The 16,813-nt window shown below is 52.8% G+C and overlaps 1 protein-coding gene across 1 annotated transcript in view; it reads right to left on the bottom strand.

Annotated features, from left to right (window-relative positions):
- Nucleotides 1–4,697: 4,697 nt before the first annotated feature.
- Nucleotides 4,698–16,813, bottom strand: part of LRFN2 (leucine rich repeat and fibronectin type III domain containing 2) — a 39,470-nt gene continuing 27,354 nt past the window's right edge. The window contains exon 2 of the mRNA XM_042938668.1: nucleotides 4,698–5,850. Coding sequence (XP_042794602.1) covers nucleotides 4,872–5,850 — 979 coding nt within the window. The 3' untranslated portion in view covers nucleotides 4,698–4,871. The remainder of the gene's footprint in view (nucleotides 5,851–16,813) is intronic.

Consider the following 16,813-nt stretch of genomic DNA (forward strand, 5'->3'; position numbering starts at 1 on the left):
TTTTAAAAAAGAAAAAGTATGTGTCTTTCTCTTGGAATTTCAAGAGTGTTATGATGGCAAAATGAAAGCATCTCCTTTGAGGGGAAACTGAAGAATGCATCATTATCAAGAATTTGGGGAGGGGTGCCTGGGTGGCTCAGTCAGTTAAGTGTCGGACTCTTGATTTCTGCTCAGGTCATGATCTCCCGGTTGGTGAGATCTAGCTCCGCATCGGGCTCTGTGCTGACATCTCGGAGCCTGCTTGGGATTCTCTCTCTCCCTCTTTCTCTGCCCCTCCCCTACTGGTGCATGGGCACATTCTCTCACTCTCAAAATAAATAAACATTTTATTTTATTATTTTTTAATGTTTTATTTAGTTTTGAGAGAGAGAGAGAGAGAGAGAGCATGAACAAGGGAGGGACAGAAAGAGGGAGACATGGGATTGGAAGTGAGCTCTTTGCTGACAGCAGTGAGACTGATACAGGACTCGAACTCACAAACTGTGGGATCAGGACCTGAGCCGAAGTTGGATACTCAACCAGCTGAGCCACACTGGAGCCCCAATAAACAAACATTAAAAAAAAAAGAATTTGGGGAAAGGGGGGTTGGACTATTGGTCAGAAAGCTTAAGAATTAGGTTGGGCTACCTCTTCTTTGCAAAAGATCAGAGAACTGAAGCTTTTCTCAATCAGGAAGAAGGATCTGGGTGGGTAAGCCATACTCCTGGTAGGGACTAAGAGTTTAGGAAGAAGAAGAGGTGGGAAGATGGGTGTGGTCATTGGAGTGAGCTGTTGTGAGGCTTTCTATCTTATGAGGATGAAGTTAACAGGCTTTCAGGGCAGAGGGGACTAGGTGAGACTGGAGGTAGAAGGTTATTAAGCAAGGGACCTCCTAGACATCACCAGGGCAGGAGAAGGGGTGATCACAAGGATGATTTGAGCAAGACCTTCTGAAGCCTGGGGGGATCTTCCTGGCCAGGGGAGGGAATGCATTACAGGCCAAGAAGGGCCAGAAAGGCCAGTGCGAATTCAGAGGAAACCACTTAACAAAGGGACCTTTGCCTGGAGTCAACATTCTGAGAATTTTACCAGACATGGAGGCCAAACCAATTGCTTCCAGATTAGGCGGTAAATCTGAGTACTTCCATCATTCTAAAATATAATCTATAATGGATTGAAGGGAGGAAGAGAGAACTGGTGAGGCAGTGCGATGATATGGGAAGAGCGAAGGCTTTTCAGCCAGACTTACTGTGTGACCTTGGGCAAGTTATTTAACCCCTCTGGGGCTCAGGCCCTTCATCTGTAAAATCAGCATAATAATATCTACTTTGGGAGGCTTCAGTAAGAAATGCCTGTCAAGTACCAACACAGTACCTGGAAACTGTAGGTGCTTAATAACTGTTAGTTTCCTTCCCCTCCCCAAAGCTGTGCTTGAAAGTCGATCATTATATGTCCAGTTGGACTGTCCAATATGGTGACCAGTACTAGTCACAGGTGGCCCTCAAGCACTTTACACATGGCTAGTCTGAACTGAGATGTGTTCTGAGTGTAAAAAACATACTAGATTTCCAAAACTTTGGTGGTGTGGTGGGGAACTAAACTTAAATGTCATATTTATAATTTTATAGTGATTACACATTGAGATAATAATATTTGGGATATATTGGATTAGCTAAAATATGTTATGACAATTAATTTCACCTGTTTCTTTATACTTGCTTTAATGCAACTACTGGAAAATTTAAAATGACTGTGGATCACACCGTATTCCTATCTGACAGTGCTAATCTAGCCATTAGATGTAGCTAGGGTTGGGAAGCTGTGTTCCAGAAGTTTATTCGTTTTTATACTTTGAGTTTATGCTTTGGTTCCTTGTTCCAGTTTCCCAGGAAAAGACCCTTTTGAAAAAGTGTCATTCAGGGCTCAACCAAATGGGTGGAGGGACCTGTACACCCCTGGTGGCTAAGTGTGGTGGTGGCCACAGTACAGGAAAAAGGAGGCAGGGCTGGTATTTGAGATACAGAGAGGTACCAGGTGGGACAGTCAGAATAGCTGCGGACGGACCATTCCTTCTTCGCCTGGAGCTTCACTCCAGATCCCTCTACCATTCTTTATTTCAGAAGGACGACCCCATTCTCTCTTATTTCAGAAGGCTCCCATCGTATACACGAACTTGGCAGGGAGCAGGCTCCCACCAGGCAGTAATAAACACAGGTGCAAGAGAAAATGTCACTTCAAAGCCACCTTCGGAAAACCGCAGTTTCCAGAGAAATGAACAGCAGACATTCACAGATATGAGAATGTTCTTTTTTTTCTCTCTCCCAAGAAGTGTGGTTGGTTTTGTTTTTTTAGACTGTACATTTTACTGTACATTTTTTTTAAGCAAAGAAAGTTGGCATTTATATTCTGACCACAGGGATGTTGCTTTCCAAAAGCCCCAGTCAGAAACATGACAAACAGAAGTGCAAGTACATATCATGTCACGACAGAGCTTGGGGTCACTGACAGGAGTAGACAGTTGGTTCCTCCTCTTCCGGTGTCCACCATTTTCCCTCTGGGTGTCTGAACCCAAAGGCAAAAAGACAGGTGGTATTTGGGCTCAATTCCTCAATGGCTACATTTAGAAAGACTGAAGGAGAAAGGTTCAGAGAGAAAAAGGAGAGAAGAAAAACTCGGGCAGGGGAAGAGGGAGGGAAGGAGAGATTTCCTTTCTAGTCATCCAATTTTGTGGTTGCCACCATGATGGGGGAAGACATGTGCTCTGGCCCCGGGACTGGCCTGGAAAATTAACTTGTGTCGGGAAGAGACTGGCCTGGTCTGTTAATGACTTTGTCAGGACAAGAAAGGGACTGGGGAAGGCAGAGAGTCACAGGAAGGACAAGTATGAAGACAGGAGAGTAGAAGGGAGGAGAGAGGAGGCAGGAGGGATCTGGGTCAGTGGAGAAGGACAAAGACAAGGGATTTGGAGGCTCCCGGGCTGGAGCCAGAAGGCAATCCTGCATAGACAGTTCCCCACCAGCTCCTTGTGTGTTCCAGGTGGGTTTGGGGGCCGCCAGCTCAGCTCCGGGTCTGAGCCTATTAGAACCCTTCAGCAGAAGGGGACTCACCTGGATGTTGTATGTGGTGTGGTTGGCAAGTGGAAGAAGGGAGAAGAACAAAAGAGAGGCTAAAGATCAATGGCAGAGACTCAGAAGAGCAAAGGATGGGTTGGGGAGACCGAGGGAGAGGTAGTATGTTGGCAATGAGGAGAGACCTGAAAGATGGAGAGCAAGAGAGACAGAGATGTAGGAGAAAGCCCTCGAGATGCTTCTCATGCAGTATCTCCATGGCCATATGTCCTCTGCCCCCTCTTGACATGGTCTGGGGTGTGAAGGTTAATGCCCCTTGTGGAAAGGAGCCCATGTACCCTTCCCATCGCCATATGTCATTTCCACAGATGGATCCTCCTCAAGGATGTCATCCAGGAAAGGTGTCCCCCCATGTGCCACCCTGAGCCACCTTCCTCAAGGACAGACAAGGGATGGACTCTGGACACAGAAATGCCCGAGCCAGGGTGTAGACAGCATAATGAATCCCAAACACCACCCCAGGAAGTGGCCTGACTTGGTCACTAACTCACTGTGTGACCTTGGGCAAGTCCTTTATGCTCTGGGGGAAAGGGAGAGAGGGCTAAGGATGAGATGTTTGCAAACACCTCTTCAAACTTCAAAACCCTACCATCCTAAAAAGATTCAGATTCTCCCCCTCCAAAACCTCTAGAAGACTTCCTCTGTGTCCAGAAGGAAGCATAGCGACGCTCTACCAGCTTGTGCTGTTGGTACTGCTGATCTGGAAACCATAACATCTAGAGGCATGGAAGAGTTCATTTGTCCTTAGAACTTAAAGGGAATCCCAAGAGCTGGTACAATCCAGTATTTTGCAAATTAAGAGACTGAGGTCCAAAGAGAAAAAGGGTCTTGCCCAGTATGATCAGCTGGTTCTCCGGTGGTGGCTCCAGAACCCGAATGGAGAGCACTGGACTCCAAGTCCAATGCTCCTTTGGCCATCCCACTCTGCTTTCCTCAGAAACCCTCTTGGCCTGTCACAGGCTCATGGGGACTTTCTGTCCTAGCTTCCCCTGAAAGAGGTAAAAATCCTAAAGCAATTCCAAAGGTTAACATCCTTTATGCTCTTAGGTCTCATAAAGCCCTTCTCCCTTTCCCACACATAAGTCCTGGAAGTTAACCTTCTGGCTTAAGCTGATGTGATGGCTGTGGGGCATCATGTTTAGCAGAGGAAGCTGGGTCAGGCATGGCGGTGGGGGCCCATCCCTCCCCAGTGCTCTGGTGGTTGGGAATAACGAGGAGCCTGGGCAGGGGATGCCCTAGTCTTCCTTCCAAACAAGTGTGGGACCAGAATCGCTCCCTTCTCTTGTCAACTGACAGTAGATAATCTCCCACTACCGGGGCTGCTGGGAACCCGCTCTCGCACGAAGAGTAAATTCTCCGTGATCTGTGTGAATGAAGAGGAGGAGTCTGGGAAGTGGGAAAAATAAGTTGAGGAATAAAAACAACACTGGAGCCATAAGCAATCCAAAGCCGCTTGCTTACACGCTACATTCGTGATTAGAAAGGAGGGAGTCCGCCTTTCCAAACACTCAGGGCTCAGTCCGACATTTTAGCGATCGAGTCCGCTTTCCCTGAGCACACCCCGGCTGGGTGGGTGGGGGGGGGGACAGGCCTGGAAGGGGGTGTGGGTGGTGGTGGGGGCGTTGACAGGGAGACGAGACTGTCCCTGGATGTAAACATCACCATGGAAACTCCACAAAGACTTGCCAGTATAGATTCTTTCCCCTTTATCCACCCTGCAAGGGTGAGAGGAGGAGCCCCCCCTCCACCTCCCGCCCTACGGGCTTACACCGTGCTCTCCATCACCCACTCGGAGCTGCCAAATGTTCCCCGGGCCCCCACCAGGTCACTCTCCTCAAAGGGCAAGAGCATGCCATTGACAGAGAGGCTGCGCTTTGTCCAGATGTTCGAGACCCTCCGAGGGGGGCTGTAGCCACCCGGGGCGACCCCTCCGGCTGCCGCAGCCGCAGCGGCAAAGTCCCCCATGTCGAAGGAGTGGCTGCGCTTAGCCTTGCCCTCCAGGGGCAAGGGGAGCAGGCTCCTGGCCCGGGCCGCAGGCGGCCCCAGCAGCGGCTCTCGGTCCGAGTGGTGGCCCCTGGCCGATGTCCCAGACCCTCTCCCGCCCGGAGTCCTGGAGTCCAGCAGCTCCTCCTTTCTCTGACTCTTGAGGTCCAGGGAGGCAAAGGCCCCCATCAGGCGGTCAAGGTTGGGCTTGGGGCGGGGAGCAGGTGGGGGGAGCCTCCAGGGGCCCCGTCCCAACCCTGCGGCCTCCCCACTGCCCAGGGAGCTGGAGGAAGAGGAGTCGCTGCCTCGGGCCAGGCTGGCACTGAAGTGCACGAGCTCGTTGCGCACCACCACCTTGGGCGGCCCTGGCACGGGCGCCCCGCTGGGCGCGCTGGCCAGAGGGGGCGGCGGGGCCCCGTTGGTCTGCGAGTGCACGTTGCTGACCGCGGCAGCTGCCAGCTTGCCTGGGGCCTCCTGGTTGCAGACCTTGTAGCGCACCATGAGGATGACGATGAAGACCAGGAGTGTGGCCACGATGATGCCGCCGATGACCAGGATCATGGTGCCACCCAGGATCTGGCTGTGCATCGACTGGCACTGTGGGTAGTCAGCCTTGGTGAAGAACTGGGCGCAGCCCACGATGTTGGTGGCTGTGAGCGTTGTGGCCGTGTCGTCCCACATGGCCAGCACGCACAGGTCGTAGCCGGTTCCTGACACCAGGTTGTTGACCACGAAGGCCTTGTTGGAGGCTGGGATCATCCTGGGGTGGGTGGACGCAGAGGGGGAGGACGGTGAGGGTCGGCAGAGGCGGTAATAGAGAGTGACGAGGACAGGAGAGGCAGGGAGAGGGAGAGACAGACACGGGGACACAGAGGGAATGAGGTGGAGCAGAGGAGAGAGGGACAGGTGAAGAGACAGGAAAAGGAAGGGAGGGCAGGTGACAGGAAGTTGACAGGAAGTGGTGAAGGAGTCCGAGAGGTGGGAGGTGAGGGGTGCAGATAAGGAGCCAGAGAGGGACGGGGGGGTGGGGGATGAAAAAGGCAGTGACAGAGTTTCGGGGGCAGAGGGGTCAGCGAGAGGTGCACACGCAGACCAGGTGTAGAAATACAAAGGCCAGGGGTGTGGAGGGTGGTTAAGAGATGGAGGTACAGAGAAGAAGGGGGACGCCTCGGGGAAAGAGATGGGAGAGGAAACACGGGAGGGGCAGAGGGAGAGACACAGAGAGGCAGAGAGGTTAAAGGCTGCAGAAGCAGAGACTAAACCAAGGGAGCCCCCTCCCCCAGCCTGACTCCATGGTTCCCTCAGACTCTGGGAGGTGGTGGGCGCCAGGCCCACCCTGACCCTGCTCGAGTCCCCCGGGGACTCTACCCCTTTTTGTGTCCTGGAGATTCATCCACACGACCGACCGGAGCCCCTCCCTGGGCCTGCGCTGTGCAGGGAGAATGCTTGCTGCTGCAAACCGGCTAGAAAGGGTCCAAGCAGAAGAGAACTGGAAGCGGGGCGAGGGTGTTGACAGAGGTGAGGGGCACCACACGACGTTGAAGATGGGAGGGCGATTCTGCTTCCCAGAGAGAAGGGATGATTCCTCCGTCATGGGCATAGCGGGCCAGCCTCATCCAGAGAGGCCTGGAAAGAGATTCTCTGCTTGGGGAGGCCTGGACTGGTCCCTCGGCTCTGGGAGGCTCTGGTGGGGCAGCAGTGTCCCATGCTGGGGCCCGTCCACTCTCCTGGGCCTCTCCCGCCTGGCCCCTCCGGCAGCCTGGAGGTAAACCTTGATCTCTAAGGCCCTGTCTGGGTATCAGGCCTTGTGACATCTCGGGAGACCATGCCTGTGTCACCCCATAAACACTCCTGCAGAGAGATTCACCTCGGCCTGGAGGGGCCATGTCCCTCTCTGCCTTTCCCACCGCCCCTCCTCCCAAAGGGCCCTCTGTTCTCCAGTCCCCTACTACTCAAGGGCTCCATCAGCACCCGTCAACCCCTCAAACCAGAGCCAGGCAGCTTAATTGAGATCTCAAATATGAAATACTGGAGCCTGAAAACCTCCACCAGGGAACTCAGCGTGCAGGATCGGAGCTGACAGGCATTTATTGACATCCCGTCAGTGGGCAGCCCCAGAGGCTGTTGCCTCCCTCCTCATTCTCCCAGCCTGCTCTGCTGATGGGGAAGCCACAGGGGAGGAAACTTTGTCCCCAGCCCCGCCCCTGGCCCATAGCTATAAGAGGTAGGGTGGTGGGGCTGGGGCTGGGGCTGCGGGGGCGGGGGGGGGGAGAGGAGGGGGACGGGACAGGGGGGAGGGGGAGTTGCACAATTGCCAGGCCTACAGGCCAGCCCCTTGGGTCTATCTGTTTCACCTGGGCATCACGGCAACCCTGTGAGGATAGGGACTGGTGCTGTCATGACAGAGGAGGAATGGCCAAGACTCAGAGAGGTGAAGTGACTGGCCTGAAGTCACACAGCTAGGACTGCTAGGAGGGGCCACTGGCCTTTAACGCTAGTTTCTAGGCCCATAGTCTGGGCTTGCTCCTTACCATGTGATAAACATGGGGGCATTTTTCCTCATCTCACTGAAAAGCCCGCCCCAGCCTGTGGCTTGTCAGCCACCCCTTCCTTGGAACAGCGCCCAGAACACCACCGGGGCTCACACTCCTCCTCCAATAGGATCTCTGGTCTGCTGGGCCACCCACTGGGCAGAGCCCAAGGAGTCCTATGTGACCAGGGCCCCACAGGCCCCACTTCGCTTCCTCTCCAAGCTAATGATGTAAGTTGGAGAGGCAGGAGCTGTATACACCCAGAACACAGATGACAGTAAGAGCCAACACTACGTGTCAACTGTAGGCCAGGCCCTATTTTCTGTCTATTAACTCCCTTAGTCCTACAGCAACTCTCCAAGGTGGCCACTCTCGCGATACTTACTCTGCAGACAGGAAGGAAGAGGTGCTGAGGTAAGAGGCAAACCTATACAGCTAGCATTTGGCTCCAAATTCACTCCACCCAGCACCTTGCTGGGACATGAGTAATGTAAGAGCATGTCCATTCGAGGAGGGGATGGCCCAGCTCGTTTACTGAACACCTGTTGTGTGACAGGGTTTCCACATTCAGTATGGCATTCAACCTTTGCAACGATCCCAGGACATGGGGGATGGACCATGAGCCCAGAAATCCTATCGGAGTTTGGCTGTCTCCTCCTGGAAAGCAGACTACCACTACTGCTGATTAATAATAAAGAAAAAGAGGAGTTAACACCGAGGGCTGGCTTACTATGTGCCAGGCACTGTTCTGAGATCTTTAAGGGGATTAATACTCATAATAACAATTGTCATCTCCATTAGACAGACAAGAACCAGAGGCACAGAAAGGTTAAACTGCCTCCCCAAGGGCACCCAGCTAGTAACTGACAGTGCTGGGATCTGAACCAGGCAGTTGGGCCTCAGGGCCCCCACTCCTGACTACTGAGCCATCCTGCCTGTCAGACACTGCCCTATTTTCCTGAGGCCTCAGGGCAACTTTGTTTGGGCAGGACCCTGCCTGGCCTCTCCCCACCACCCCCCAGTCCCTGCTTCCCAAATCAGGCAAGATCAGAAGGTGATGAGGCCCCAAAGGGCTGTGTTGTTGACAGAGGTGCGATAGGGCGAGGCAGATCCTTGGCACCAGGGATGAGGGGTTGGGCTGGAAAAGCTTTGGACCTTAACTGGCCTGTCAGCAACAAGGTGGAGGAAAGGGACTACCTTCCAGGATTAAGAGCAGGGAAGCAGCTCCTGGTTCCCGTGTGTGTGTGTGTGTGTGTGTGTGTGTGTGTCTACTTACAGGAGAGCCAGAGCCAGCTGGCTCCAAATAGCCTTGGCAGTCAAGTCTGCCTTTGCCAAAAAAACGGTAATTGCCGAACACTAACCTTGTGCCTGGAAGTCTGCGCACATTATCTCACTTAACCCTCCTGACAGCCCCCGGAGGGAGTCATTATCATCATTCCCAATTTAGGGAAGGGGGACGTTAAGCAGTTGTCGCTTCCCCTCCCTCGGGGGAGTGGTGGAGCTGAGGCCAGATCTGGATCCTCGGGGACTCAGAGCCCACACTTCTAAGCAAGACTGCTTCCCACCCCAGGCAGTCAGGGAGATGAACTGCGCGAGAAAGTCATGTGAAATGGGCACTATTCAAACTCTAGTGACAGAACTGAACTCATCTCTGGCCCGGGTGGCCCTGTCTACCTGCTCATGCCCCACAACACAATCAACTGCTGATCCTCCCGGTGAGAGGTGGAGAGCCTGGGTCCCCCTTCACTACTGTCCATGCCCCACGGGCACTGTGGTGACAGGTTCTCCTTCTGGACTTCTCCCTGCCTTCCCTCTCCACACACACACTTTTGCTTAGGTCCTACCGTCTCTGGTGTGCCTGAATGCAGCAGCCTCCAAACGGCCTCCCTGCCTCCACCCATGCTCCCTTAAAGTCCATGCTCAGCACCGCCATTCCCAGAGTGCTCCATCTGAAACAACTCTGGCCATGCCCCTTGCCCACTGAAACATTCTTCAAGGGCTGCCCATGACCTACAAGAGACAGGCCAAGCTCCCGAGCTGGGCTCCCAAACCGGACTGCCCATCACACTCTTGTCCTTCCATTCACACACCCTCTGACTCTGCCCACGGTCTTTAGGAAAACACCTCGGAATCAGCTGGGTTCTTTAGGGGTAGAAGGCACACACACAAAGGGATATGTTACAAGGACCTCATTACAAAGGGGTAGATTTGGGGATGGGGGACCGCAAGGGAACATGTCATAACCCAGGGTTGATAGCAGCCAAGCTGTTAATCTAGCCCTGAGCATATCAAGGGGAGGTCACCAGATCCAGGAAGGAGAAAGACCCATGCAGGCCAAGCAGAGCTACTCTGTGTGTGGCCCACAGGTCCACGAACAGAGAGTACAGAAATTCAGAGTAAGCATTATGAAAGTTTTCTAGCAATTTGGCATCGGCGTGACATCCCAGTGCATGATCATTTTTTGTGATAACTTATTTCCATTACATTCTTATAAAAGCATTGGTCTCCAACAGATTGGGAAACAGCGCAAATCCCTCACTATGACTAGCTTGAGAGGGACTGATCCAGAGTAGGGATTCTCAGCCTCGGCCCTGATGACACTTTGGGCCGAAAATTCTTTGTTGTTGGGGCTGTCGCGGGCACTGTAGGATGATTGCAGCATCCCTGGCCTCTACTGACTGGACATGAGTAGCATCTCCAGTTGTGATGACCAAAGATGTCTCCACACATTGCCAGATGTCCTCTGGTGCCAACACACTGGAATAGAAAATTTGGTTGAGGGACAGAGGCAGCCAGGGGCAACCTTACAGCGCGGGGACTGGCCAAATAAGTATCCTCCTCTCCTCCCTCCTCCCCACCTTCTGCTGTTGCTCTCTTTGGCTGACCCCAACCAAAAGCTGGGGCTCGTGGCTGCACACTGGTCAGCCTTCCAGGGCACACAGCAGTATAGAAGAGGGGATCTGGAGAGGCCACGCAGTATATCTGGCACAGCCATCAGGTCACAGCCCTCCTTGCAAAAGACACATGCTGAAATCCTCATAGGTTTCTCTCCATCACGGAAACCAGCGACATCTCTGTTAGCAGAAAACATGAATTGCTATTTTAAGTTAAGTTGCCCCAACACATTAAATGTAACTAAGCTCACGTGTTCTAAAGCACAATTTAAGGCTGCAACCCCAAGCACTTACCCGGGAAAAACAAAACAGGAGTACGTGGCTGCTCCTGGGTTGTTTTTCTTTTTCCCTATTAATATTCGTTTGGCATTTGTTCATTCAGCTTCATACTGCCAGACATATCTATAGCTGTTGTCTACAGCTGATGCCGGAGGCTTAGGAGGGAATCATAGGAGCATGCCGGTTATCCCACTATTTGCTGTCAGGTCTGTCTTCCTTTCACCTGTCCCCACTCTGTGTGGCAAGGAACTACATTTCCCAGGCTCCCTTGCCTGTTCCCAGGCTCCTTGGCCCGGGGCTTCCAGGAGCAGTTGGCCAATGGGGGCACTGGAAGGAGGGTGGGAGGAACAGGAGACGCCAGCTGTTTCTTCCTCTTTTTCTGCCTCTGGTGGTGGTTTCCCATCAGTTCCTGAGCCCGCTCTGTGATCCCAGCTCCTGGGGTTCTGGTTCATGCCAGATAGATTTGGATCTCAGGTTCTGGTCATTCCGTCTCCAGTGCTTCCCACCACTGGGTGGGGGTGGATGGGTGGTAGTAGCTGTAGCCAATCCCTGGGTGCCTCACTGTGCCCTGTTGTTGACACCCCTCCCCAGCAATTCCAACCCCTGTGTAGCCCAACCCCTGTACTGAATTCCCTCTTAGATCTAAAGCGAGCTTTATTCTTCTCAATAAATCCTGACTGAATCCTATGTGGCACAGGAGGTAACCTTTCCATGACGAGAATGTTCTGCCTGTTATCATTTTCCCCTTTCACTTTGGGAAAAGACCATCATGGCTTCCTGCCGGCGGCAGCACATCTTGGCCTAACCTCGTGGAAACTCCAGCTTCGGGAAGCACTGTGCCACTTTCTCTGAGTGACTCCCCACTCCCCACATAAGCCGCCTTGACCCCTTTGCATCTAGCAGCCCCTCTTCCTGGAAATCACCTATCTTTCTCCACCTGGTGACCACGGCCCTTGAGGCCTGACCCAGACGTCATGTCTGCCCACCCCCCCGCCCCCCCACCGAGAGCTGCCCCTGCCCTCCTCTCCCAGCGCCCTCCCTGCATTCCTCCCTTAGAGCTCTTCTCTAGCTCCCTGGAGGCCAGGGGCCACATCTTATGTCTTACTCACTTCTATCCCCACTGTCAATCATGGTATCTGGCCCAGAGTCACTGCTGAGTAAATATTTACCCTACGGTTGAGTGAATGAAAGAGCGCTACATTAAATGTTAAGGTCTAGACAAATGCGAGCGAATCTTATTTAAATATGACGGCTGGCTAATGGTGACTCTCAGACACCGGCTGGTCCTGCGGAGGTCTTTCCAGAGAGGCATTTTTCTATAGCCTTGAGGCTCACCGCGTGGCCTCCTGGCAACCTTTAGGGATGTGTATGGGTGTGTCAGTGCGGGCACGTGTGTGCATGTGTGAAACAAAGTGTGTAGAACACGTCTGTGTGTCTCAGTGCCATCTGAGAGCTGAGTGTGTGTGTGTGTGTGTGTGTGTGTGTGTGTGTGTAGGTGTTCACACATATATATATAGTACGTAAGGGTTCTGGTCCCAGGCAATGTTAGTCACTGCTCTGCCCCTCTGCGGCCCAGGCCTCACCCCCTTCAGACACTCTTGCATGTCCCTGACACTTCTGAGGTGACTCCCGTGTGACCTCTCCCAGAGTCACTTGCAGACCAGGCCTGCTCTTTCCTAACTGCTCCCGTTAAAGGCACTGGGGGCATCCGGGAACAAATGGGAGACACGCTGAGTCTCTGCCTGGGTCTCAGCGCAAAGCCTGCGAGCTGACTACCAGACCTACTCCCTCCTCCCTGGGCTCGCTCTGGACCACATTCCCCCGTCTCCCTTGCAGTTAGGGGATTCCAAGTGGTACATTCTGGCAAACAGGATGTGTTCCCCGCCCAGAATCAGGCCTTAAACGAGAGGGACTGCCTGCCCCGCGCTCTCTTTCCTTTCTGTGGCCAGACTCGGGGTGTGGTGACACGACCAGGTGGGTGACAGCAAGGCCCGAGGGGTGGTGGAAGCTGCTGCCTGCATCTCCAGGTGAAGAAGGACTCCTGACTAACCCTGTTTACCGCCCTGGACTCTCAGGAGAGCGAGACATCAACTTTGATTGCGTTTGAGGCTTTCTGTGTTTGCAGCCATTTGCAGCAGCCTTAGGCTCTCCTGACTAGTGCAGGCTCTGCAGATGGGACAGGGAGGGCCTGGGGGGCTTGCTACCTGCGTACATGGGTGACGGCCCAGAGGGCTGAGTGTGTATGTGTGGAAGAGGAAGACACTGGTGCTGGTATCGACGCAAGAAACACATTCTCTGCTTTCTTGGAGTTGTCAGCAAATGCACCTCTTTTTATCTCCAGCCCCCAGCCCCTCAGCTCCCCCAGCACCACTTCTTTGCAGGTGCATGTCCCCTCGTCCGTGATGCACCACGGCTGCCCGCTGAGCCCCAGCACTAATTTGGAGAAGCCACGTCAAGCTGCCTTACTCCACTTCCCCGGCTCTGCACCCTCATTACCCGGCTCTTCAGAGTAGCACCAGCCTGCCAACCTCTCTGGCAGGCTGCGAGATCTCGGGGCACATGAAAGAGCCTCATTAAACCGAGGCAAGTGTCCCCGCTCCCCAGCCTCTCCTTCTTTCCGCAAGCCCCCAAAGGGGCCTGTTTGCATCCTGCACAAACCGCAAGGTGGAAAGGAGACCGGGCTGCTTCTATCCTGCATACAACTTACAGAGTACCTACCACGTGCTGGGCGCTTGACAGGCACGGTCTCTTTGATTCCGTGCACGGGCGCTCTCGGTGGGAATAATTATCCCCATGTTACAGACGAAGAGACTGAGGCTCAGGCATACGGGTCACCTGCTCAAGTGCACACTGCCGGAAAATGGCTGAGCCAGTGCTGTAAGCCCGGGTCGTCAGACCGTGGAGCATGAGCCTCCCTATACTGAATTACCTTGAACTGAACTGTGCAGAATCCGACTTTGGCAGGAAGTGAGTCTTAAGAGTCAGGCTAACTGACAGCAATAATAAAAAAAAAATCGTGTATTGCTACCACGACAGCTTATATTTATTGAACACTTGCCGTATGTCAAACACTGTTCTGAGTATGCTACATATATTAACTGATTTAATTCTAATGGCAACTCTGGGAGGGAGGTGTACTATTATCCTCCATGTACAGATAAATAAATTGAAGTGCAGAGAAGTGACTTGCCCCAGGTCTCACAGAGGGAACATGTGCACCTAACCAAGGCTTGAACTCAGCACTCTCACATTACTTCATGATAGTAATGCTCATGATAGCCCTGAGAAGTTCCTTTCACAATTATGCTCCCATTTTAGAGAAGGTAACTGAATTGCCCCGAGGTTGCACAGCTAATTAGAGGTGGAGGTGGGATTTCAGGGAGGGATGAGGGTTGTCTGGCTGCTTCCTTATGCTCCTGTAAGGTCTGAAGACTGTGAGGGAGCCATGTGGGTATCTGTGGGCAGTTTCCTCACAGAGGGAGCTGCCAGTACAAAGGCCCTGAGGCGGGAACAGTGAGGAAGCTGGCATGGCTGTAATAGAGTGGTGGGAGGGAAGAGTGACAGGAAATAGGGTCATCAAAGTAGTAGCCAGGAGCGAGGTTCTGGAAGGCTCGCAAATACGTTCAGTGCTGTGTTCCAATCCTGAGTGTTGGCTGAGTGCCAGGGTCAAGAAGGATTCTGAGGCTGTGTTCAAATTCCGTGGGACAGAGTGGCATGGGGCAGGAAGGATCTGTGTCTCAGATTTGTTGTTTCTGGTCTAGATCAGAGAATAGTTACAGAGAATTTACTGGAAGTACCGATGCAAGTGGTGGCCACCCTTCTTCTGGTGTCTCATGCCAGACGCCGGTCTTCCCTAAATGCCTGGCCCTGAGTGATAGCAGGGGAAGGCACAAGGCCGCTCTTTAGAATGGGATTATCATGGAGCTGGCGTGACTGGGTGAGGGCTCCAAGAATCAGAAGCCTCTTACCAACTTCTGACAAGGGCCAGGGGCCAGGGACCAGGCTCTGTCTCTGTCTTTCTGCCTTTGCCACTGCTGAGAACACAGGCCCCCCACCCCCTCCGGGTGCCCTGAGGGCCTCCACAAGTAAAGAAGCCACATTCAAGATTACTGAGATTCTGAGGCAAAGGCCCCCCCCCCCCCCCCCTACCCATTCCCACCTCCCTTGGGAGAGCAGGCAGGGTTGGGGATCAAAGACTTGTTTATTTGGCCTCTGGGTGAACTCTCTGGCTCTCCTCCCCCTGCGTCTTCTGAGACAGCAGCCAGAGGATCTTGTTACAAGCCAGTCAGATCAAGTCCTTCCTCTGCTCAATGCCCCCAGTGAGGCCTGTCTCATGTGTCAAAGTCCTGGCATGGCCCACAGGTCCCATGTGATCTGCACGTCTCCTCTCTTATTTCCTCTCTTCCTACTCACCCTGATCACTCTGCACCAGGGCCTGGCCTCCCTGCTATTCCTCAAACCTGCCAAAGGTGCCTCAGGGCCTCAGGGCCTTTGCACTGGCCATTGACCTTACCTCAGTGCTCTTCCACCAGGTGTCCATATGCCCACTACCTCACCTCCTTCAATTCTGCTCCAATGTTACCTTCTCTGATCACCCATTTAACACCACAGGCTCTCCCTCGCCTCTATCTTGGGTCCCCCATGCCCCTTACTCTGCTCCATTTTTACCCCAGTCCACTTTTATTGCCTGAGAGAAAGATGTTGTCATTGGCTTACTTACTATGCTATTTTTTAATGTTCATTTATTTTGAGAGACAGAGAAAGCACGCATCAGTGGGGGAGGGGCAGAGAGAGAGAGAGAGACAGAGAATCCCAAGCAGGCTCCACACTGTCAGTGCAGAGCCCAATGTGGGGCTCGAACTCACAAACCATGAAATCATGACCTGAGCTGAAATCAAGAGTCATATACCTAACCAGCTGAGTCACCCAGGCACCCCTTCCTACGCTTCCTCTTAATTATCTTTTCTTTCTTTCCAGTAGAATCCCAGCTCTCCTTCTGGAGACCAGGGTTTTTTTTTTTTTTTTTTCTGCCTCTTTTGTTCACTGATATTTCCCCAGCCTTTAGAACAACACTTGGCACAAAGTCAGCCCTTAAAAACATTTGTTGGGCAGGTGAAGGAAATGCATGTTCTATATTTGCACCACCAAAGAGTAGCTACATGTGGCTATTTAAATGTAACTTCAAATTAGTTAAAATGGAATCAGACAAAAAATTCAGGTCCCAGTCACGCTAGTCACATGTGGCTAGAGGCTGCCACACCGGACAGGGCAGTAGGATGCTGCTCTTCCAGAGCATGCTGGACAGCTTTGTTATGTGCTCCAGCAGGTGACAGGTGCTTTCCTGCGTGAGCCCTGGCACCCCAAACGGATGGGGCCAGCCCAGGGAACGCTGTCCGGTTCAGAGGCCACTCCTAAAGGTTTCAATAGAATGCCTGTGTTTCTCTTTCTCCCCACAAGCTCTCTCGGTGACTTTGGAAAGCTTAATCCCTTCTTTCTGGTTTTTCCAGCTTTTCTTGACTCCTCTGACCTCAGGGTTTACTGGGATCCTTCTGGGGTTTCCCTGGGCCGGGCTCAAGCTCGTGTGCTCCCAGAGTGCACTCTTTGCCTTGCCAAACTGAAGTTTGAGGCACCCCCCCTCTGGTCCTCTGTTTCTACATCGTTGTTCCTGTTTTTCCACTTTCTGCCTGTTAGTTACAGTTCTGTTGCATAAGTCTCTATTAAGAAAAATCCCTGATAAATCCAATCCCGACAATAGATGTCACCCCTCCCAGGAATACCTACCATTAGAAAGAAAGAGAAGCTTCAGAGGCAGCCGAGGAAAGAAAGAGAAGCTTCAGAGGCAGCCGAGGGCAGTGGTGATGAGCAGACCCTGGAGCCAGCCTGCTGGGTTCAAATGCTGGCTCAGCCGTTTCCCAGCTGTAATAACTTACCGTGGGCAATTTCTTAACCTGCCTGTGCCTTAGTTTCCTAAAAATACCCCATTTCTGTAAAATGGGGCATTTATAAGCTCTGCTTTATA

This window comes from Panthera leo, chromosome B2 (assembly GCF_018350215.1).
Source record: "Panthera leo isolate Ple1 chromosome B2, P.leo_Ple1_pat1.1, whole genome shotgun sequence".
NCBI classification, from domain to species: Eukaryota; Metazoa; Chordata; class Mammalia; order Carnivora; family Felidae; genus Panthera; species Panthera leo.